Raw genomic sequence first — 23,224 nt, forward strand, 5'->3', positions numbered from 1 at the left:
GGATGGTTGTCCATATGCATGTCTTACAGATATTTATCCAATAAAACTTGTGTTTGACAAAGGTTCTTTCATTTGTTGAGTTGTCTTCCCAAGTTGATGTCTCCTGCAATCTGTGTTGCTGCTCTAGCTTATATTATGTCTGAAAAGTCTGTTTCCATCTTTGTTGCATAGTTTCTTTGTCTCCGTATCATGTTAGAATTGTTGACTCCCGGTGTACGTTCTGTAGTTCATTGTCCCCATGGTCTGTACAGGACAGTAAGGGATGTGTCCTGTGTTTGGTGTTGATACTGTTTGACCCTAAATGAAATATTTCTGCCATTGTGCCCCTCCATGATTGTTCCATCAGAAGCACAACAGGCTGCCTTCACCAACAAGGAGTCTGTACAGAAGGAGGTGAAAGCTACTCTTTCCCAGAAAGCCTCTCTGAGTTGTGAGGTGTCCGACACCAAGACAGAGGTGAAATGGTACAAGGATGGCAAGCTGCTGACTTCCAGTAAGACAGTCTCCATGGAGACAAAGGGCAAGACTCGTCAGCTGGTGATAGAGAAGGTGGAGAAGAAGGATGCTGGAGAGTACACCTGTGAGGTTGGAGCGGAGAAGTTGGCCTTCAAGATAGAGGTGGCAGGTAGGATGTCATTGACTTTCAACAATATTTGTTGTACCCAAATGTCTTTGCTATCACCTCTATATTAACAAGTCTTCTTTTTGGTTTCTAGAATCCTCTGCCAAGTTTAAAAAAACTGCAGTGAAGGATATATGCAGTGTTGAAGCAAGTGAGAAGATTGTTTTGACCACTGAGCTGACTTCGGAGAGTGCCAGTGTTAAGTGGTTCAGGGATGGTGTGGAGTTGAAGGAGAGCTCTAAGTATGACATGAAGAGAGAGGGACATTCTCGTACCCTGATTGTGAAGTCCACTGAAGTCAAAGACAGTGGCACCTACTCTTGCCACACTGCTGACGACAAGCTTGAGTTCAAAGTTCAAGTCAAAGGTTAGTTTGCTTTTCATTCATCAGAACAATTGATTGACGGGCTAGTGTTGTATGTTTCTGTGAGTATAGTCAATACCTATGAAGATCCTACATATTCCATTTAGCTAATGAAATGCTGGCCATGTTTCCCTTCAGATTCACCACTGAAGTTTGTGGTGCAGTTGCAGCCTGTAGCCACAGAGCTGGGTGGTACACTGACCCTGACCTGTGAAATGAATCGAGCCTTAGGGGACGTGCTCTGGCGCCACAACAGCTGTGAGGTCAAACCCGGCGGCAGGTTCTGTGTCAGCACTGATGGTCCCAAGCGGGTCCTTACTGTGACAGGAATGGCAAAAGAGGATGAGGGAGAATACAGCTGTGAATGCAAAGATGATAAGACCTCTGCCAAGGTCTCCACCAAAGGTAGCTGAGGCTTTGTTTTCATTAGATTTACAACTTGGTCACTGACTACTACAACATGAACTGTAGTTACAGACATATACAAGATACAGCATACAGTAGTTACAGACATACAGTCAAACGCACTAGATGTTAAGCCATTTATTTCCATATTAGCACATTTTCTGTGTTTCGGAGTCTAATTATGTCTCCAAATAATCTATTATTTTCTGACCTTTTCAGCACCCAGACTGGTGAAGCTGACTTCCAAGCTGAGCAACGTCGCTGCTGTGGAGGGGAAGGAGGCCATCTTCAAGTGTAGTGTCACCCCAGCTGACGTCAAAGTGAAATGGTTCTGCAACAACGTGCCCATCACTGCTGGGCCCAAATATAAGATTGAGCATGGGGGCACCTGCCACTCCCTCACCATCACCTCAGTCAGTCAGGATAATGCTCAGGAGATCAGCATTGATGCAGAGGGAAAAACCTGCAGTGCTACCCTCCAAGTGCAACGTAAGAACCAACCTCCATTTGCTTTAAAGGTGCACTATGGAGAAATAGCTCCTGTTTGCTAAAATTCGAATAGTTTGCCTAATTTCAGTTTATGTGACCAAAAGAGCAAGTATAGTGTAGAGAATCAATTTACCATCTAAACCGCTTTGAAATATCTTTTCCATAACCAAAAATATAGTATTTTCAGCTGTTTGAAGCTGGTGTACAAAACCAGGAGTAAAAGATGCAAACGCTAAACTTAAGAACAAGAAGCATAGAAACGGAACAGATGTACTGCTTCTTGGTCTTGCTTTCAATGAGAATGACATCTATAATGAACATTTCTATGTGAATTTGGTCAGGTTGCCCAAAAAGTTACATATTGCAGCTTTAACACTTATGATATAAAAAATATGCACATTTCCCATGGATATGCATCTGTTCTGTAAAATCCTCTGATTGTTTTCATTGATTGATATACAATTACAGCCATTGTTTACAAAAATGTAGGAGCCTTCTAAGCAATTTTGCAGTTTTCAGAAAGGAGTTGTAATATCTGTGTTTTCTTTGTGCCCTGACAGTGGAGCCGGTGATGTTCAAGAAGAAGCTGGAGAATGTGATGGCGGTGGAGGATCAGAAGGAGGTGAAGCTGGAGGTAGAGCTGAGTAAGCCCTCTAAAGAGGTCAGGTGGATGAAGAACAGCGTGGTGCTACAGCCTGGAGGTAACATGGTGATCAGGGTGGACGGAGCCAAGCAGACCCTGGTCTTTAAGACTGTGACTACGGCCGACCGTGGCTACTACTCCTGTGAGACCCTGGATGACAAGACCCAGGCCAAACTCACAGTGGATGGTAAGTAAGAATGGTGCGGTAGTTTTATGGTTATGTAGAGTAGCTACAGAAATTATTCACACCCCTTGAGTTTTTCCACATTTTGTTGTGTTACAGCCTGCATTTTAAATGTATTACATTTTGGTCACTGGCCTACACACGATTCCCTATAATGTCAAATGTATTTTTTTTTTTTACAAATTAATTAAAAATGAAAAGCTAAAATATCTTGAGTCAATAAGTATTCAACCCTGTTGTTATGGTAAGCCTAAATAAGTTCAGGAGTAAAAATTTGCTTAAAAAATCACATAAGTTGCATCGACTCACTATGTGTGCAATAGAAGTGTTTAACATGATTTAGATCTGTAGATCACACATACAGTACAGTACAGTTAACTGTATGGTCCCTCAGTCAAACAGTGAATTTCAAACAGATTCAACCACAAAGACCAGGGAGGTTTTCCAAATCTTTGCAAAGGGCACCTATTGGTAGATGGGTAAAACATAAAAAAGCAGACATTGAATATATCTCTTTGAGCATGGTAGAGTTATTATTTACGCTTTGGATGGCGTATCAATACACCCAGTCACTACAAAGATCCAGCCGTCCTTCTTAACTCAGTTACCGGAGAGGAAGGAAACCGCTCAGGGATTTCACCATGAGGCCAATGGTGGCTTAAAACAGTTACAGAGTTTAATGGCTGTGATAGAAAAAAAACTGAGGATGGATCAATATTGTAGTTCCTCCACAATACTAACCTAATTGACAGAGTAAAAAGACGGCACAAAAGTAATAATGCAAAAAATGTGGCAAAGCAATTAACTTTTTGTCCAGAACACAAAGTGTTATGTTTGGGGAAAATCCAACACATCACATTACTGAGTACCACTCTCCATATTTTCAAGCATAGTGGTGGCTGCATCATGTGCTTGTAATCATTAAGGACTGGGGAGTATTTCAGGATAAAAAAGAAACGGAATTGAGCTAACCACAGGCAAAATCCTAAAAAACCTGGTTGAGTCTGCTTTCCACCAGACACTGGGAGATGATTTCACTTTTCAGCAGGACAATAACCTGAAACACAAGGCCAAATCTACAATGGAGTTACTTACCAAGAAGACAGTGAATGTTCCTAAGTGGCCGAGTTACCGTTTTGACTTAACTCTGCTTGAAAATCTATGGCAAGACCTGAAAATGGTTGTCTAGCAATGATCTACAACCAATTTGACAGAGCTTGAAGAATTTTGACAAGAATAATGGTCAAATGTTGCACAATCCAGGTGTGGAACCAGAGTGTGAATTACACCATGACATTGGTGGTGGGGGGCTGAAAATTCGTGACACCTGAAATGGGTCTGAAACTGTCTCGGGGAAAAACGGGATGGTCACCCTAACACATACTGCCAATTTACTAGACTAGGCTACAATGTGTATTACCATGAACTTCAAATAGACCTACCAGTAGCCAGTGACGTAGTGTAAAAAAAAATACAATAATAGGTGAGTAAACTCTGATTGCCGGTCGCGGTGAAAAAAGTCACTCTCCCTATGCTTTTAATGCATTTAATTTTTTAAAAGTTGGGTGAACGGTGTTTACTTGCGTTTAACCTCCACTAGGCCTGCACCACTGCCTGTAGCCTACCCTCTCAGCCAACGCAATTTTATACACATGAACACACGCAGAACAGGTAGCCTACATTCAATATAAAACATGAGTTGAATCATAACATGTTTTACAGCCTAGTTCATGAGTTGTCCATAATTCATGAGTTAATGCTTGGAGTCTTCACAGATCGTGTGACATAAAACACGGCCTTTCTTTCCTTACATTTATGACAGTGTTATTTTTCATTATTTAGCGTTTAACAATTGAAATAGAATATTGATCTTAAACCCTGTACCTATCATGGATCTTGGAGATCTGGGAAAATGCTCTGTAAGTGTAACTATGCCAACGTAACATTTCATTATGTTTCACCGTTAAAACAGTTCCCATGGGGACACAAATCCAAAATAATGTAGGCCTATCCCACTGCAAAATCGAATGCTTCTAAACGAGAGTCAACTATAGGCCTACTGTCATTAACGTATACTTGTTGGATGCGCATTGATGTCTAGCTGTAGGCTAGTTGTCTAGTGATATTGTTGACCATCATCAGGTGATGCAGTAAAGAAAATAATAAGGCTAAATAAATGGTCTACTACTACTGGAGAATGGAGAACACGAGTACCAGCACACACCTGAGAAACAAAGCAATGAGTGCCCTGAACAGCTGAGCTGACTGACAAATCAAACAATGATACATCAACGGATAAAGCTGATGCATTGGAATAAATCCATAGGATATATTTTATCAAGGATGCACGGCAAACAAATGGCGAAAATAAGGAAGTACAAATGAAAATCTATTGCGTAAAGGTGTTCAGCTGAGACTGCCAGCGCTGCCACATATAAATAAATGGTTTAAACCATGACAGAGAGGTGGGGGTGTTCATTTCATTGGAAGGTTTTGTTTTCATGTTTACCACTGTACAACATATTTACCACTGCATTTTAAACAAATAGGAAAATGGTTACATTAGCATTATTTAGAGGCCCCACCCAAAGTCTGACTTTTGTTGCATTTAGAGGAGCTAACGTCTCGTTCAGTCTCGTTTCCCCAGAAAGACTCACAGCTGTAACCTCTGCCAAAGGTGATTCTAACATCACCGGACGTGCTACATTGTCGTGCTGCTGCTCCCGTTTCAATTGTTCTGCCTGTGGCTATTGAACCCTGACCTGTTCACCAGAATTGCTACATTGTCCCAGACCTGCTGTTTTCGACCCTCTCTCTCCCTCTCTCTAGCTCTCCCTCCCTCTCTCTCTCCCACTCTACCGCACCTGCTGTCTCGACCTCTGAATGCTCGGGTATGAAAAGCCAACTGACATTTACTCCTGAGGTGCTGACCTGTTTCACCCTCTACAACCACTGTGATTATTGTTTGACCCTGCTGGTCATCTATGAACGTTTGAACATCTTGAAGAACGATCTGTCCTTAATGGCCATGTACTCTTATAATCTCCACCCGGCACAGCCATAAGAGGACTGGTCACCCCTCAGAACCTGCTTCCTCTCTAGGTTTCTTCCTAGGTTCCTGCCTTTTTAGGGAGTTTTTCCTTGCCACCGTGCTTCTACATCTGCATTGCTTGCTTTTTGGGGTTATAGGTTGGGTATCTGCTGATGTAAAAAAAAAGGGCTTTATAAATGCATTTGATTTATTAACATGTATTAACTCAGGGGGTTGAATATGTATCTATTAAATACTTAAAAAATAATAATATTTAACAAATTTTAGAATTTTTATTCCACTTTGACATTACAGAGTATTTTAGTAGATTGTTGACAGAAAATGACAATTAAATCCCTTTTAATCCCACAACAAAATGTGGAAAAAGTCTTGATGCGTGAATACTTTGATGGCACTGTATACGGTAATTAGCCCTTATTGAGTATAGTAAGTCAGAGACAGTATTCTCTAATATTACATGCAGTTTTGTTTGAACATTTGATCCCCACCCAGATACTCAAACTATTTATATCTACAGTTTCAGTGCCAAGAAGAGATGTACAGGACACTTACTGATGATGCAGTGTAACCTATAATTTTATGCATATTCCAACACACCTAAACATTCCCTCTGTCTGTGTTTCACAGTGAAGAAGATTGAGGTGGTGAACGGCCTGCTGCCGGAGGTCAAGGCCCATGAGAAGGAGACAGTGACCCTTGAGGTGGAGCTCAGCCAGGCTGACGTGGAGGGCTCCTGGACCAGGGACAGCATCAAGCTCAAGGCAGGGTCCAACTGCCGCATCACAGCCCTGGGAAAGAAGCACGCCCTCACACTATCCCAAATCAAGATGGAGGACGCAGGAACAATTGCCTTCCAAGCAGAGGGGGTCAAAACTTCTGCCAAACTCATTGTTACAGGTAGGTATATCCATTTTCGACGAACAGTAAACTATTAATCGAGTTGAGTGCTAATTGAGGTGGCAGCTGTTATTTGAAGGTTGTGCTTATTGGTGTTGGGGTTTTTATAGAACCTGCGGCTATGATCTCTAAACCCATGGAGGATGTCAAAGCCCCAGAGAAGGAGAAGGCTACGCTTGAGTGTGAGGTGTCCAGAACTAATGCTGAGGTCAAGTGGTTCAAGGTGAGAAAACATATTCCAGTAAATCATGGAACTGTAGTCATGAAAAGTGAGAAAGTGTTCAATGTCAGCAATTTGATTTGCATAATTGTGTATACAATTAAATCATTTTTACTAAAATACCACTGTTTCTTAGGGTGACATGGAACTAAAACCAGGAAAGAACTTTCGCATCCACTCCCAGGGCCGGACACGCAGCCTGCTAATCCACAAATGTTCCAAAGAGGATGAGGGCACATACGTCTGCCAAACGTCTGATGACAACACATCAGCTAAACTCACTATTCATGGTATGATTCCCCACATGTTATTCATATGGTACAATACACTGTATATTATGCAATCCAATGATACTGATTGTGTAATAAAATCAAATTATTTTATAGGCTTGTCAATGATAGTTGTACTTTGTTGTACAGGTAGTTAAAAATAGTGCGTGTCTCACTTTGAAATAACAGACCTCCTTCTTACCAGATACGGTGGGGTCCGATCTTATTGACAGACTCGATAAAGATGAGCAAAATTGACTGTATAAAAGAAAAGTTCAAATATTAAGCTATATTGTAGCTCAAAAAATTTTGAAATTATATTAATTTATACGAATACAATTGCTCAGAGAATTAGATTTCGTTTAACAAGTGATTAAAACAAATCTCAAAAAGGTGGGGGTCAAAATTATTGACACCCCTTTTTTCAATAACTGTCAATACCTCACCTTGCGAGGATAACGGCACGGAAGTTCTCAAAATTGTTTTATGAGAACACATTGACAAGGATCTTAGAAACATTCCTCCATACAGAATCCTTCCAAAAAAAGGATATCAAGGATCTGGAAGGATTTTGTACGTAGGAATGGTCTACGATCCCTTACAATTGAGAAATAATGTGACTAAACTGAATACAAAGAGGAACACACTATACTATAAAACAAAGACAATTGATATAAAAAATGAAATTTTGGACATAAAGGCAAACTCCGCTCCGTCATTCATTGAATTAGATGGCTCATTCACCACAAAACCCACTGATATTACCAACTACTTGTAACGGCTGTCTATGGAAGAAGTGGACCAAAATGCGGCGGAGTTAGGGTTCGTCATATTTAATGTCACGAACACTATGCATTTACAAAAACAACAAAAACTGACAGCCAACACAGTCCTGTCAGGTGCAACCACATTGACAAGCACAATTACCCACGAAACACAAAGGAAACGTAGGCAACTTGTGTGACTCCCAATCAACCACAACCCTCTACAGCTGTGCTTGATTGGAAGTCACACGGCCAAAATCAATGAAACAATAAAAAACACACTCCCTTCTGCCACGTCCTGACCCAACTACACCCTCTACTGGTCAGGACGTGACAGTACCCCCCCCTCAAGGTGCAGACCCCGGGATGCACCTAAAAAAAGAACACACAAGAAAATCCCCAACAAAAACGAACACCTAAACAATAAGGGAGGGAAGGGAGGGTGGCTGCCGTCACCGACGGCACTGTGCTACACCCTCCCTCCCCAACCCACCTATCCTGGAGGTGGCTCAGGTGCAGGACGTGGACCTCGCTCCACCTTCGGCGTCGCCCACTTTGGTGGCGCCGATAGCTGCGCCGGGCAGACGGGCCACTCGGGCTGACCCTGGCAGACAGACCACTCGGGCTGGGCCGGAGGACTGGAGGGCCACTCGGGCTGGGCCGGAGAGCAGGAGGGCCCCTCGGGCTGGGCCGGAGAGCAGGAGGGCCCCTCGGGCTGGGCCGGAGAGCAGGAGGGCCCCTCGGGCTGGGCCGGAGAGCAGGAGGGCCCCTCGGGCTGGGCCGGAGGGCAGGAGGGCTGTGCCGGAGGGCAGGAGGGCTGTGCCGGAGGGCAGGAGGGCCACTCGGGCTGGGCCGGAGGACAGGCAGGGCACCCTGGCAGATCCTGGCAGGCGGGCACCTCTGGCAGCTCTGGGCAGTCTGGCCACTCCGGGCAGTCTGGCCACTCCGGCAGTTCAGGGCAGTCTGGCGACTGTTGACTGGCGGGCAGCTCTGGCGACTGTTGACTGGCGGGCAGCTCTGGCGACTGTTGACTGGCGGGCAGCTCGGGACTGTGACGCTGACTGGCGGGCAGCTCTGACGACTGTTGACTGGCGGGCAGCTCTGACGACTGTTGACTGGCCGGGCAGCTCTGGTGACTGTGGCAGTTCCGGGCAGTCTGGCCACTCTGGCAGTTCCGGCTCAGGATTCACCAGGCTGGGGAGACATAACGGAGACCTGGCTCTGGGCGCAGGCCCTGGACTCACCAGTCTGGGAAGACCCGCTGGAGGCCTGGTTTGAGGAGGTGGCACAGGAGAGACCAGGGTGGAGAGACCCACTGGAGGACTGGTCTGTGGAGGAGACACGGGCTTGACCAGGATAGGGAGACCCATTGGAGTAGTGGTCCGTGGAGGAGGCACGGGCTTGACCAAGATAGGGAGACCCATTGGAGTACTGGTCCGTGGAGGAGACACGGGCTTGACCAGGATAGGAAGACATGCAGGAGGCTTGGTTCTGGGCGTAGGCACAGGACGTGCAGGGCTGGGAAGACATACAGGAGGCCTGTTTCTGGGCGCAGGCACAGTCTTTACCAGACAACCAGCACGCACCTCAGGACGAGTATGGAGAGCTGCCTCAAGTGACATCATTCCCACGACACGCTCATTAGGGCGAATGCCGTACTTAATGCACCATACTAGCAGCTCTCTCATCTCTCTCTCTCCTAATTTCCCCATTAATCCCGTCACAGTCTCTGTCTCATATCCCTCGCTCACCTCCAATGTTATCCCGACTGGCTCTGGTTCCGACCTCAGCTCCACCGACTGTCCCGTGTGCCCCCCCCAAAAAAATCTTGGGGCTGCCTCTCGCGCTCGTTGCGCTCTCTCTCCTCGTAATAGCGCCTCTCCGCTCTCGCCGCTTCAATCTCCCACTGCGGGAGGCGATACTCCCCAGCCTGAGTCCATGGTCCCTCTCCGTCCAGGATCTGTTCCCAAGTCCATTGGTCCATAACGCTATACTCCTGCTGCTCCTTCCTCTTCCGCCGCTTGGTCCGGGTTTGGTGGGTAATTCTGTAACGGCTGTCTATGGAAGAAGTGGACCAAAATGCGACGGAGTTAGGGTTCGTCATATTTAATGTCACGAACACTATGCATTTACAAAAACAACAAAAACTGACAGCCAACACAGTCCTGTCAGGTGCAACCACATTGACAAGCACAATTACCCACGAAACACAAAGGAAACGTAGGCAACTTATGTGTGACTCCCAATCAACCACAACCCTCTACAGCTGTGTTTGATTGGAAGTCACACGGCCAAAATCAATGAAACAATAAAAAACACACACTCCCTTCTGTCACGTCCTGACCCAACTACACCCTCTACTGGTCAGGACGTGACACTACTTTAATGATTTTTCTATTGGCAAGTTTAGCAAACTTAGGCATGGCATGCCAGCAACAAACGTTGACACTACACATCCAAGTATAACTGACCAAATTATGAGTTCTGTAAAGTGAGTGTGGAAGAGGTGAAAAAATATTGTCTATCAACAATGACAATCCATCGGGGTCTGACAACGTGGATGGAAAATGACTGAGGATGATAGAGTACGATATTGCCACTCCTATTTGCCATATCTTCAATCAAAGACTGATAGAAAGTGTGTGCCCTCAGTCCTGGAGGGAAGCAAAAGTCATTCCGCTACCCAAGAATAGTAAAGCCCTCTTTACTGGCTCAAATAGCCAACCAATCACCCTTAGTAAGCTTTTGGAAAACATTGTGTTTGACCACATATACTGCTATTTTACAGTAAACAGATTGACAACAGACTTTCAGCATGCTTGTATGGAAGGACGTTCAACAAGCATAGCATTTACACAAATGACCGATGATTGGCTGAGAGAAATTGATGATAAAACGATTGTGGGAGCTGTTTTGTTAGACTTAAGTGCAGCTTTTGACATTATCGATCATAGCCTGCTACTGGAAAAACGTATGTGCTATATTGTGGATAAAGAGTTATCTGTCAGATAGTGTTCTTTAATGGAAGCCTTTCCAACATAATCCAGGTAGAATCAGGAATTCCCCAGGGCAGCTGTCTAGGCCCCTTACTTTTTTAAATCTTTACTAATGACATGCCACTAGCTTTGAGTAAATGTGGATGACTCAACACTATACACGTCAGCTCCTACAGCGACTGAAATTGAGCAAGTTGAGGTGTCTAAATTGCTTGGAGTAACCCTGTATTGTAAACTGTCATGGTCAAAACATGTTGATACAACAGTAGCTAAGATGGGGAGAAGTCTGTCCATAATAAAGCGTTACTCTGCCTTCTTAACAACACTATCAACAAGGCCATAGTTTTGTCGCACCTGGCACCTGCCACAGAGGGACCTCGGAAAATTACAATTGGCTCAGAACAGGGCAGCACTGCTGGCCCTTAAATGTACACGGAGATCTAACATTTAATAATATGCATGTCAATCTCTCATGGCTCAAAGTGGAGGAGAGATTGACTTCGTCACTACTTGTTTTTGTAAGACAAGTAGTAAGACAAGCTGTTGACAAGCTGAATGCACCGAGCTGTCTGTTTAAACTACTACCACATAGCTCGGACACCCATGCATACCCCCCATGACATGTCACCAAAGGTCTCATCACAATCCTCAAGTCCAGAACAGACTATGGGAGGCACACAGTACTACATAACACAATGACTACATGGAACTCTATTCCACATCAGGTAACTGATGCAAGCAGTAGAATCAGATTAAAAAAACAGATAAAAATACGCCTTATGGAACAGCGGAGACTGTGAAGAGACACACACACACAGGTACAGACACACTCATATGCACACACACGCTAGCACACTCACTCTACACACACTTACAGTATATTGTAATATAGGTGTATTGTGGTATTATACATTTTGTATTGTAGATATGAATAATGTTATATGATGTACTGTTTAATCTTTTGTTTTATGTGTGATATAAGTGCCTTAATGTGTTTGGACCCCAGGAAGAGTAGCTGCTGCCTTGACAGCAGCTAATTGGGATCCATAATAAATACAAATACAATGTGTTCTTCAACTCATAAAAAGGCTCAGTGCTATTATCCTTGCAAGGTGAGGTATTGAAAACACGTGTCAATAATTTTGACCCCTACCTTTTGCAAAAAAAGTATATTACTTGTTAAACAAATTCTCTTTGTCTGAGCAATTGTATTAGTATAAAATAATATAATTTCCCCAATTTTTTCAGCCTACAATATAGCACAGTATTTTAATTATTTATTTTATACAGTCATTCTTGCTAATCTTTATCAAGGGTGTGAATCATTTCAGACCCCGCTATACATAGCTAAAAATCAATGTAAAATAACGGCCATATTCCATTCAGCATTAGATGTGTTGAAGACTTTCTAATGTCTCTTTTTATTGTCTCTTGTGCTTCTCGCTCCACAGCCCGAGACATTAAAATAGTGAAGAAGCTTGAGGACGTGGAGGTGATGGAGAAGGAGAGCGCTTCGTTCTTCTGTGAGATCTCTCACGATGAAGTGGACTGCCAGTGGTTCAAAGGTGACACCAAACTCAAAGTCGGTGACAACATCAAGATGAGACAAGAGGGTGAGGAGAATACACACATTTGCCATACTTTCCAAATACATGTTTAGATGTCCATATTTGTGATAAACACTCATACATTTTAGTAATACACCATTTTTGAATTATTATCATTGATCAATTAGGACAAATTTACTATTTCAGTGTTTTAACATTCAGTACTGTTCTTATAAGTTGCCTTCTTTCAATTAAAGGTAAAATCTATGTGCTGCTGTTTAAGTCGGTGACCCCAGAAGACATTGCTGAGATTAAATTCACAGCTGAAAAGGCCTCTTCAACAGCCAAACTGACAGTGAAAGGTAAAGTCTATTTCCAGCATGCTTTACCTATAGCATGGTATTTACGGCATGATATGCTAAGCAACATAGGATATAATAACATATTCAGGTCAGCACATCACAATATACTGTACATAACAAATTCAAAGAATTCACTAGCACTCATTAAATATGCCAATGGTGAATGCAGTTCTCTATCCATAACTCAAATCTGAAAAATATTATGTCAACTGATCCAGATCCAGCCTGTCCTCTGTGTCTTTAGACATATTTTCCTGAGGTTTATTTTGGTTCAGCAGCCAAACGTCTGTGGGGATGATACTGCATTGGCCTCTTTCAGACTGGAATATTGGTGTTTTGTATCCCTGGCCAGAGGGCTACATCCTTAACAATTTGTAGTGGTTTCTCTGGGAATCCATGGTGCTGTCTTTCTTTGACGTATGGCTGCTATACATCCTCTGGGAACCTGAACCACAGAATCTCGATCCTAGGGTGACCTGACTACCCTCGGGAACTTTCTCTCGTGTTGTTTATGGCGATCCGTCTGTGCCAGGCCAGGAATGAGAAGGTCATGCAGTGGCTATCTGAGCCCCTCAGGATGTTGGAGTTGATGGAAGACAGCACATGATAAATCACTGTTCCTTGGGAGAGCCTGTGGATGTGAATTGCACAGGGAGATGTGGAGTTGTTTTCTTTGGCGTACTGACCCCTGTTGAGTCCTTTCTGTTCCCTGTCTTAGTTTAGTGCTACTTACTGCTTTGATGTATGATAGTGTTCTGATATGTTTCTGTGGTACTGCTAAGTATGGCTTCCTTGTATTGATACGGTTGTTATTGTTACTGTAGAGCTCCCTGTCCAGTTTGTGAAGAAGCTCAGGGATAAGTTAGCCTTGTATACACACCGTGGGTTCTTGGAATGCCAAGTGTCCCGGGCCAGCGCCAAGGTCACGTGGTACAAGAACAAGAAGGAGATCAAGCCCAGCAAGAAGCACGAGATCAGCAGTGAGGGTATATACCGCAAACTCACCATAAACGACGTGGGCTCGGATGATGAGGATATTTACACCTGTGACGCCATCGATGACAAGACATCCTGTAAACTTCTTGTGGAAGGTAACAGGAGGAAATCCAGGACATTGTCTATTGTAAACATGTATTCATTTTCTATGAAGTGTATTTTTTAAAAGTATGATGTGGCTTCATAAAAATATACTTCCGAATCTCTTTTAGCACATATCAATACTTTAGGACACAGGACTACCAGTCAATGAGTGAATGGAAATAGCACTCTTAACAGATCCCTAAAGAGTGTAATTAAGAGTGATTTTACCTCAAGTATGACCTAAACCCTCTGTATCTGTGGTCCCTCTAGAGCAGGCCATCAGCATCGTACGGGAGCTAAGTGCCGTGGAAGTGACCGAGCCCTTTGCCGCCTTCTTCGAGGTGGAGATCAACATCGACTCAGTCAAGCCCCCCAAGTGGACCCTGAATGGTGTGGCCGTGCAGGAGAGCATTGACGTGGAGATGGAGAAGGAGGGCTCCATGCACCGCCTCACCTTCAAGAAGACCAAGGCCTCCATGACAGGACCTGTCCAGTTCATGGCTGGCAAGAGCAAGTCTGTGGCCCAGCTTACTATCAAAGGTCAGAGGCTTCTCCATACACAGAACATGGAACCAAATGGTTATGTCAGACTACCATGTTCTCAGTGGGTATAGCTGGTTGAAATTACGTTATCATAACCGGATTAAAGTGGGTTAGGAGCATGCTATATGACTTGCCTATGATCAGAGTTGTTTGTTCTTCTTATTCTCTCAACTACAGAGCGTCCTCTTGAGGTGGTAGAGCCCATTAAAGATGTGACAGTCAAGGAGAAGGGCTCAGCCACTCTGAGCTGCAAGTTCTCCGCCGCACCCAAAGAGGTGAGCTGGTTCAAAGGGCAAACCCTCCTGGATGCTTCAGACAAGTACAGCCTGAAACAGGACGCTGTGAGGGCTCAGCTGACAATCCAGAAGCTGACTGGGGAAGACACTGGGGAGTACAGCTGTCAGTCGGCTGCTGCCAAGACCAAAGCCACTCTCACTGTAGAGGGTATGTTTTGTATCAGATTTCGGTGTTGATTTGACTTCAATGCTGATTGCTTTGCTGAGCGTTGATGGTTCAAATGAGATGTGTTCTGTGGGTTATTGCAGTTCGGAAAGTGGAGATCACCAAACACCTGGTGGACACAGAGGTGGATGAGGACAGTGATGCAGTGTTCACCTGTGAGATCAACTACACTGATGAGGAGGTGCAATGGCTACTCAATGAAAAAGCACTCTTCTCCAACGAGGTCAACACCATCACACACGTGGGCAAAGTGCACATGCTCACACTCAAGAATCTGGCACCTGAGGATGGGGGCACCATCATTTTTAAGGTCAGGGAAATCAAGGAGGTTGTGACCCTAAAAGTCAAAGGTAAGGACTCATGAGCTAATTTGGTCCAAGTGAAAATATTGTAGTGTAGAAGTGGGACTAAAGAATATGTTAAACATCTTTGACTGGTGCTTGTGATCTCCATTTGCATTCATCCAGAGAAGCGTGCAGTGTTCCTCAAGTCTCTAGATGACGTGGTGGGAGAGGTGAAAGGTATGATCACCCTGGCTTGTGAGGTCTCCAAGCCCAGGGTCTCCCCCACCTGGAGGAAAGATGGTACGATCCTGACCACTGGCTCTAAGTATGAGGTCCTGCACACAGGCAAGTCCCTGGGTGTGATCATCAAGGATGTTACCAAGGAAGACGCAGGGGAGTACAGCTGCGACCTGGGAACTGAGCTTTCCAAGTCAAAGGTCACTGTGAGAGGTGTGTATGACAAAGCTGCATAACTTGCAAACAAATTACTATAGTGTGCTGAAGCAGCAATTGTGTCCTCATGTCTATGAAACAAAAACTCCTCTCTCTACCCTTTATGTAGACCTGAGCATAGGTATCACCAAGCAGTTGAAGTCCGTGGAGGCGATGGAGGGAGAGACATGTAGCTTTCAGTGTATTCTGTCACGGGAAAGCACTGACGAGTGTTCCTGGACCTTGAATGGCCAGACCGTGGCTAACGGAGGACGCTTCCAGGTCTCCAGTACAGGTCGCAAGTACATGCTGGTTATCAAGGATGTGATGCCAGCCGATGCTGGTGAGGTGGTCTTCAACATCAAGAACCTGAACTCCAAGACTACCTTAGCTGTTGAAGGTCAGACATCTTTACCAGTTGAGGTTCTAATGTCAATCTGCATGGGTTTTAGCATTCATGGTTTTGAGACTTTGATCAACTGATCCCTGAGGTTATCGCAAAGTTGGGTATGTAGACCATTGAGAGAAAATATATCACATTTCTGAGATTGTTTGTTGCATGTAATTGAAAGGAAATAGAGCCATCCTCAGAATTAAAACAAATAATTGAAATTTGTTCCAGGCAAAGCTAAATCTGTATCACGGGAGCTGCAGAGCATTAGTGTAGTCTCAGGGGAGGATGCTGTGTTCTCCTGTGAGGTCACAGAGACCAGGGCCACTGTCCAGTGGGCCAAAGATGGGAAGGACATCAGGAAGAGTGAGAAGTATGAGATCAGTAAAGAGGAGAGGGTCATGAAGTTGACCGTCCACAGTGTCACTGTTCAGGACTCTGGGGAATATAGTTGTGAGGTTATCGGAGGGGCCACTACCAAGGCCAAGCTGGAGATCAAAGGTAAGTCTGACAAGCTCCCTTAACAGACACCTTCAATTGTTTAACGGTTGTTGGTTACTGGATATTCATGTATCATTGACCATGAACTACCACTTTTAAACTGTGACTGCTTTTTAATGTTAAATAAATTTAAAAAATCCTCTCCTACCTCAATGCTCTCTGCTGTGCTCCTACCTGGATGTACCTTTTCTCAGAGCCAGTCCACAAGTTTACCAAGGAGCTTAAGGACAGCGAGGTGGAGGAGAAGGGCTCAGTGACCCTGCAGTGTGAGACAGCCCAGCCTGCCTCCAAGGCCACCTGGTCCAAGGGAGGCGTGGAGCTGATGTCCGGGGGACGCTATGAGATGAGTCAGAAGGAGACCATCCTCACCCTGACTATCAAACAGCTGGAGGAGAAAGACGGCGGCACTTACACCTGTGACGTGGGCACTGCCACGATGACGGCGAAGGTGACAGTCAAAGGTAAGACCTTGGTCTATATACAGTATAGATCTTTTCTTTATAATGCTTTCAATTACTATGAGATCACCAAACAATTTATGGTGAATTGATATTACCTTTGACTGAAATTGTTGTATGGTTTTGCAAATTCCTACCGTATGTTAATAACTTTTTTTAATGTAGTAATTACAGACACTGAAAATGAAAGATTTGCTGACATGCTGACTGCAGTGCATAGCAGGGCACAGAGCTTTGAATTAATGTTGAGAATTTAGATGCTTCTTCAAAAATGTTTTGTGAGCGATTAGGTTGTCTCCGTCAACTTTTATTGATCGGTACTTGAATAATACTAGGGGTTATATGAGCAATAGTTTGTTTTTGGTATCTTGGAGCTGACATTTTAACATCTAGTAAGATTGACTCTCCTGCTTGTCTTCTTGAACAGACAACATTCATACGATGCAACTGTATTGACTGAGCATTATTCAGGTCCCTTTGTTTTGCCTTACTATATGCTGAATGTTTTAACATTTGGGAGATCATTCCTTCCTACTGTCGAATCCCATTCTGGTTGGTGGACAAGACACACGTTATGCTCAGAACAGCATGTGCCCTTGTCTCTGCTTTTCGTCATGGTCTAAGATCTGTTTCATCCAGGTCAGACAGTGTTCATAGTGGAGCCACCCCAGGATGTTGAGTGTTTCAAGGGGGACCTGTCCTATCTGGTGCAGTGGTATCTAGACCAAATCCCTCTGCAGCCCACCCCCCTCAATGAGATCCAGGTATCTGAGGGGGGTTTCTACTCTCTCACCGTGGGCGAGCTGACACCTATGGACTCAGGCACCGTCTATGTGGTGATTGGGGATAAGAGAGTGTACGCTTCGCTAATGGTCAAAGGTAACTCCCATGGCCGGGGCCATGGTTCGAATTATACGGAGGCTAGAGGGGGCTGGGCACTCTCATAACAATCCTGCCCCCCCCGTCCTATCTAGCAGATCTATAGCTTTAGTAGATACCTGAGATGGAAGTGCATCACTGCATTTTCCCTCTTTAGTTTTTCTGAAATTGAAATGATACTTGCTTGACTTTTAACGTTCATCTAGCCTCGTTGTTGCAGTGTGCATTGTCAAATGCACAATTTATGCAATATCATAAGTGACCACGGCTGGTGTCCTCGACGCCTGTGGCACCATTCATACCATCACATCTCAGTCAACCATTCCGTAATGATCTTTGATGCTTTTGTTCATCATTCTCTCATCCTCAGAGTAAAGAGAGAAAGATTAGATATTGAAGGATGCATACTTTATGTACAGCGGGATCCCTGATTCTTAGATGTCCAGTTTATTAGCTCACCAGATTTCATCTATACTTTTCGTAGCCGTCTATTTACCTCCACAAACCGATGCTGGCACGAAGACCGCACTCAACGAGCTGTATAAGGCCATAAGCAAACAAGAAAATGCTCATCCACATGCAGCGCTCGTGGTGGCCGGGGACTTTATTGCAGGCAAACTTAAATCCGTTTTACCTCATTTCTACCAGCATGTCACAGGTGCAACCAGAGGAAAAAAAACTCTAGACCACCTTTAATCCACACATAGAGGCGCATGCAAAGCTCTCCCTCGCCCTCCATTTGGCAAATCTGACCATAATTCTGTCCTCCTGATTCCTGCTTACAAGCAAAAAGTAAAGCAGGAAGTACCAGTGACTCACTCAATACTGAAATGGTCAGATGTTGCGGATGCTACGCTACAGGACTGTTTTGCTAGCACAGACTGGAATATGTTCCGGGATTCATCCAATGGCATTGAGGCATATACCAACTCAGTCACTGGCTTCATCAATAACAGGCTGACTACACCGCTCGCGTTCGCATGCACGAGCATTGCAAAATAAATGTAGAAATATATATTATTCAATTATTGCACCCACACTGCTCGCGCGCGCCAACGAGCGTCTCCGTTGCCAAGTGCTAAAATATAAGTCAGTTCTATTTCTGATGCAGATCGCACTGCAAGTCCTGCCTCTCCCATCTCATTGGTTTATAGAAGCAGGTACCCACGTGCCATCTCCTCATTGGTTATACCCACGTGGGTGACTGAAGATGAACAAGGTCAGTGGCGATAATGCACCTAATTTATGAAAGTTGCCAATCGCAATATAAAGTCAAGAGATGAAAAAGCCTGAAAGGATGGCAGAAATGATTCGGTTGACCGATTTATGTGTGGATTAATTGGTGGAGTAGAGGACCTTGTGCATTTCAGGTAAAATAGCAATTCAATGTTTATATCCCAGGACAAATTAGCTAGCAACAGCAAGCTAGCTAAATGGGACAAATTAGCTAGCAAGTGCAAGTTAGCTAGCTAAATTGCCATAAATGTTTAATGCTTTTTGACCTGTCCCCAAATTAATATAATTGGTTCAGAGTTTGTTTTGATATTTTAACCTGCGTGTCGTGATCGTGTTTGGTGTGGGGGACAAAATACATTTATGCACGATGGCACATGATGGCGCACGTGCGCAGCCGGTTTGGGTTCCGTGTAAATGCATCGACAACGTCGTCCCCACAGTGACCATATGTACATATCCCAACCAGAAGCCATGGATTACAGGCAACATCCGTACCGAGCTAAAGGCTAGAGCTGCCGCTTTCAACAAGTGGGACACTAATCCGGATACTTATAAGAAATCCCGCTATGCCCTCAGACAAACCATCAAACAGGCAAAGTGTCAAAACAGGACAAAGAATGAATCATACTACACTGGCTCTGACGCTTGTCGGATGTGGCAGGGCTTGCAAACTATTACGGACTACAAAGCTGCCAGAGTGACACAAGCCTACCAGACGGGCTAAATGCCTTTTGTGCTCGCTTCGAAGGCAAGCAACACTGAAGCATGAATGAGGGCACCAGCTGTTTCAGATGACTGTGTGATCACACTCTCCATAGCTGATGTGAGCAAGACCTTTAAACAGATCAACATTCACAAGGTCACGGGGCCAGACGGATTACCAGGATGTGTACTCAGAGCATGTGCGGACCAATTGGCAAGTGCCTTCACTGACATTTTCAATCTCTTCCTGACCGAGTCTGTAATACCTACGTTTCAAGCAGACCACCATAGTCCGTGTGCCCAAGAAAGTGAAGGTAACCTGCCTAAATGACTACTGTCCCGTAGCACTCACGTCGGTAGCCATGAAGTGCTTTGAAATGCTGGTCATGGCTCAAATCAACACCATCATCCCGGAAACCCTAGACCCACTCCAATTTGCATATCGCCTCAACAGATCCACAGATTACTCAATCTCAATCGCACTCCACACTGCCCTTTCCCACCTGGACAAAAGGAACACCTATGTGAGAATGCTGTTCATTGACTACAGCTCAGCATTCAACATGCCCTCAAAGCTCATCACTAAGCTAAGGGCCCTGGGACTAAACACCTCCCTCTGCAACTGGATCCTGGACTTCCTGACGGGCCGCCCCAGGTGGTAAGGGTAGGCAACAACACATCTGCCACACTGAACCTCAACAAGGGGGCTCCTCAGGGGTGCGTGCTTAGTCACCTCCTGTACTCCCTGTTCACCCAAGACTGAGTGGCCAAGGACGACTCCAACACCATCATTAAGTTTCATGACAACACAACGGTGGTAGGCCTGATCACCTTCATATGGAGAAGGTCAGAGACCTGACAGTGTGGTGCTAGGAAAACAACGGAGATGATCATGGACTACAGGAAAAGGAGGGCCGAACAGGCTCCCTTTCACATCGACATGGTTGTAGTGGAGCGAGTCGAGAGTTTTAAGTTCCTTGGTGTCCTCATCACCAACAAACTATCATGGTCAAAACACAACAAGAAAGTTGTGAAGAGGGCACGACCATGCCTTTTCCCCCTCAGGAGACTGAAAAGATTTGGCATAGGTCCCCAGATCCTCAAAAAGTTCTCCAGCTGCACCATTGAGTGCATCCTGACCGGTTGCATCACCGCCTAGTATGGCAACTGCCGTAAGGCACTACAGAGGGTAGTGCTACCAGTCCAGTACATCACTGGGGTGAAGCTTCCTGCCATCCAGGACCTATATACTAGGCGGTGTCAGAGGAAGGCCCATAAAATTGTCAAAGACTCCAGTCACCAAAGTCATAGAGTGTTCTCTCTGCTACCACACTGCAAGTGGTACCGGAGCACCAAGGCTAGGTCCAAAAGGCTCCTTAACACCTTTTACCCCCAAGCCATAAGACCGCAGTTCAATTAATCAAATGCCCCCCCACCCCCCCTTTGTTTTTACACTGCTGCTACTCACTGTTTATTATCTTATTATCACTTTACCCCTACCTTCATGTTCAAATTTCCTCGACTAACCTGTACACCTGTACATTGACTCGGTACCGGTACCCCCTGTATATAGTCTCGTTATTGTTATTTTATTGTTACTTTTTATTTAATTTTTTACTTTCGTTTATTTAATAAATATTTTCTTAACTCTATTTCTTGAACTGCATTGTTGGTTAAAGGCTTGCAAGTAAGCATTTCACAGTAAGGTCTACACCTGTTGTATTCGGGGCAAATAAAATTTGATTTGAAGTCACTGCTCAAAGAAAACAAATCTGTGTTAGCATGTAGGCTCGGTTTTACATCCAAGGTAATGAGTATGCTTCTATTGTGTCCTGGAAAATACTGCAGGGTCATAAACTAAGAAATGATTCCTATCTGGAAACTGTTCTGATTATTGTTAATGATGCCTCAATGCAAAGGTATGTTGCATAAGTTCTGCCAAAACCTCCAAAAATGCCTGTCTCTGTATGCTGCTGATCCTTTTGTGTACTTTGGAAGGATTTCATTTTGTTTTGTGGTTGTGTTCAGCTGTGAAGGCCATGTTTATTGCATGTACTGGTTTGATTACCATCTTCGTTTAACAAGTCGTCTGTTTCATTGACCAACCCAATCATTGGAATCATATTTAGGTTCCAAAGGACAGCGTGAAAATATCTGGATCACTGTCATCATCCATTACCCAATGTTCTCTACCATTTTGCTTCTGTTCCACTTCCATCACAACTGAGGATTTTAAAGAGAATGTTTTGCCTACTTGTTAATGAATTTGGGCCCGTTCGTCTTTTTCTAGCCTTGCCTGCCAGCTTTAAACAAAAGCTGAAGAACCAGCAGGCCAAGGAAGGGGAGAGTGTCACTCTCTGCTCTGTGTTATCCAAACCTGGGGTCAATGTTCAGTGGAAGAAAGGCACTGAGCATCTCAAAGCTGGAGACAAATATGAGCTGAAACAAAAAGATGCCTCCTGCGAGCTTCAGATAAAGCATCTGAATGTTGAAGACAGTGGAGAGTACTCCTGTGAGTGTGGGGACCAGAAGACCACAGCGACTATAAACGTCCATGGTATGGATACATAGTCTTGGTCAATGGGAATGTTGGGAAGTTTGAGTTTACAGGGGCTCAGTCAGTCAAAAATGATATTTGTAATGTTATGTGTTGGTAGAATTATTTTGTTTTGTTATTGTAAATACAGTATAATTGCATATTTAATCCAATGGTTTGTCAGCGTTACCTGTGACATTCAAACACAAGCTGGAGAGCCAGGAGGCTGAGGAGGGGGGCAGTGTTACCCTGCACTGTGAGTTCTCTAAACCTGGAGTCCCTGTGGAATGGAGGAAGGGAACACAGGTGCTGAAGTCTGGAGAAAAGTACCAGATGAAGCAGAAAGAATCTGTGAGTGAACTCCTGATCAGCAAAGTAGTACCAGAGGACAGTGGAGACTACAGCTGTGTGTGTGGAGACCAGAAGACTACAGCCAGTCTCAAGATTAAGGGTAGGAGGCAGATTGGTGTCATTGAATAGCGACTGTATGTTCCGCTGAAGTTGTTCTGTACTGTCTTTTTCACTGCCGTTATCAAGTTTCAAGTGTAATTCAGTAGATTCTTTTCAAGAAGTTGGTTTGGTATAACGGCTTTGATTGTGTTGAGTAGTTGTCATCATGGCTTTGTTTAATTTTGTATGTTTTATGATTCAGTGTCAGCAGCAAGTTCTGCAATGCCTGAAAACCCAGTGCTTAAGCTTAGAAGTATTCCCAGCCATTTTTCTCTGTCTCTGTGTGTTATCTGTCTCTGTGTGTTATCTGTCTCCGTGTGTTATCTGTCTCAGTCCAGTTGATCTTTGTGCCTTTGTAGTCTTGTGTGTCTTCATTGTGGTGATCATGTTGTTAGTCTTTGTTAGTGATCATTCTGTCTCTGTTTCTGTGTTTCGGTTCATTATTCAAGTATCTGC

The 23,224-nt window shown here is 44.3% G+C and overlaps 1 protein-coding gene across 13 annotated transcripts in view; it reads left to right on the top strand.

The window, feature by feature from the left end:
- obscnb (obscurin, cytoskeletal calmodulin and titin-interacting RhoGEF b) overlaps positions 1 to 23,224 on the top strand; it is a 116,408-nt gene that overhangs the window by 27,372 nt on the left and 65,812 nt on the right. For 11 of the 13 annotated variants that reach the window (XM_045714736.1, XM_045714737.1, XM_045714745.1 and 8 more), the window contains exons 16-35: positions 347 to 625; positions 717 to 989; positions 1,125 to 1,391; positions 1,611 to 1,880; positions 2,441 to 2,710; positions 6,387 to 6,656; positions 6,767 to 6,879; positions 7,013 to 7,166; positions 12,357 to 12,518; positions 12,710 to 12,814; positions 13,639 to 13,905; positions 14,165 to 14,434; positions 14,615 to 14,881; positions 14,983 to 15,249; positions 15,367 to 15,633; positions 15,746 to 16,015; positions 16,238 to 16,507; positions 16,702 to 16,968; positions 22,073 to 22,339; positions 22,503 to 22,769. In XM_045714736.1, coding sequence (XP_045570692.1) covers positions 347 to 625; positions 717 to 989; positions 1,125 to 1,391; positions 1,611 to 1,880; positions 2,441 to 2,710; positions 6,387 to 6,656; positions 6,767 to 6,879; positions 7,013 to 7,166; positions 12,357 to 12,518; positions 12,710 to 12,814; positions 13,639 to 13,905; positions 14,165 to 14,434; positions 14,615 to 14,881; positions 14,983 to 15,249; positions 15,367 to 15,633; positions 15,746 to 16,015; positions 16,238 to 16,507; positions 16,702 to 16,968; positions 22,073 to 22,339; positions 22,503 to 22,769 — 4,842 coding nt within the window. The remainder of the gene's footprint in view (positions 1 to 346; positions 626 to 716; positions 990 to 1,124; positions 1,392 to 1,610; positions 1,881 to 2,440; positions 2,711 to 6,386; positions 6,657 to 6,766; positions 6,880 to 7,012; positions 7,167 to 12,356; positions 12,519 to 12,709; positions 12,815 to 13,638; positions 13,906 to 14,164; positions 14,435 to 14,614; positions 14,882 to 14,982; positions 15,250 to 15,366; positions 15,634 to 15,745; positions 16,016 to 16,237; positions 16,508 to 16,701; positions 16,969 to 22,072; positions 22,340 to 22,502; positions 22,770 to 23,224) is intronic. The other 2 variants (XM_045714738.1, XM_045714747.1) reach the window with 2 other exon arrangements.

This window comes from Salmo salar, chromosome ssa03 (assembly GCF_905237065.1).
Source record: "Salmo salar chromosome ssa03, Ssal_v3.1, whole genome shotgun sequence".
Taxonomy (NCBI): Eukaryota; Metazoa; Chordata; class Actinopteri; order Salmoniformes; family Salmonidae; genus Salmo; species Salmo salar.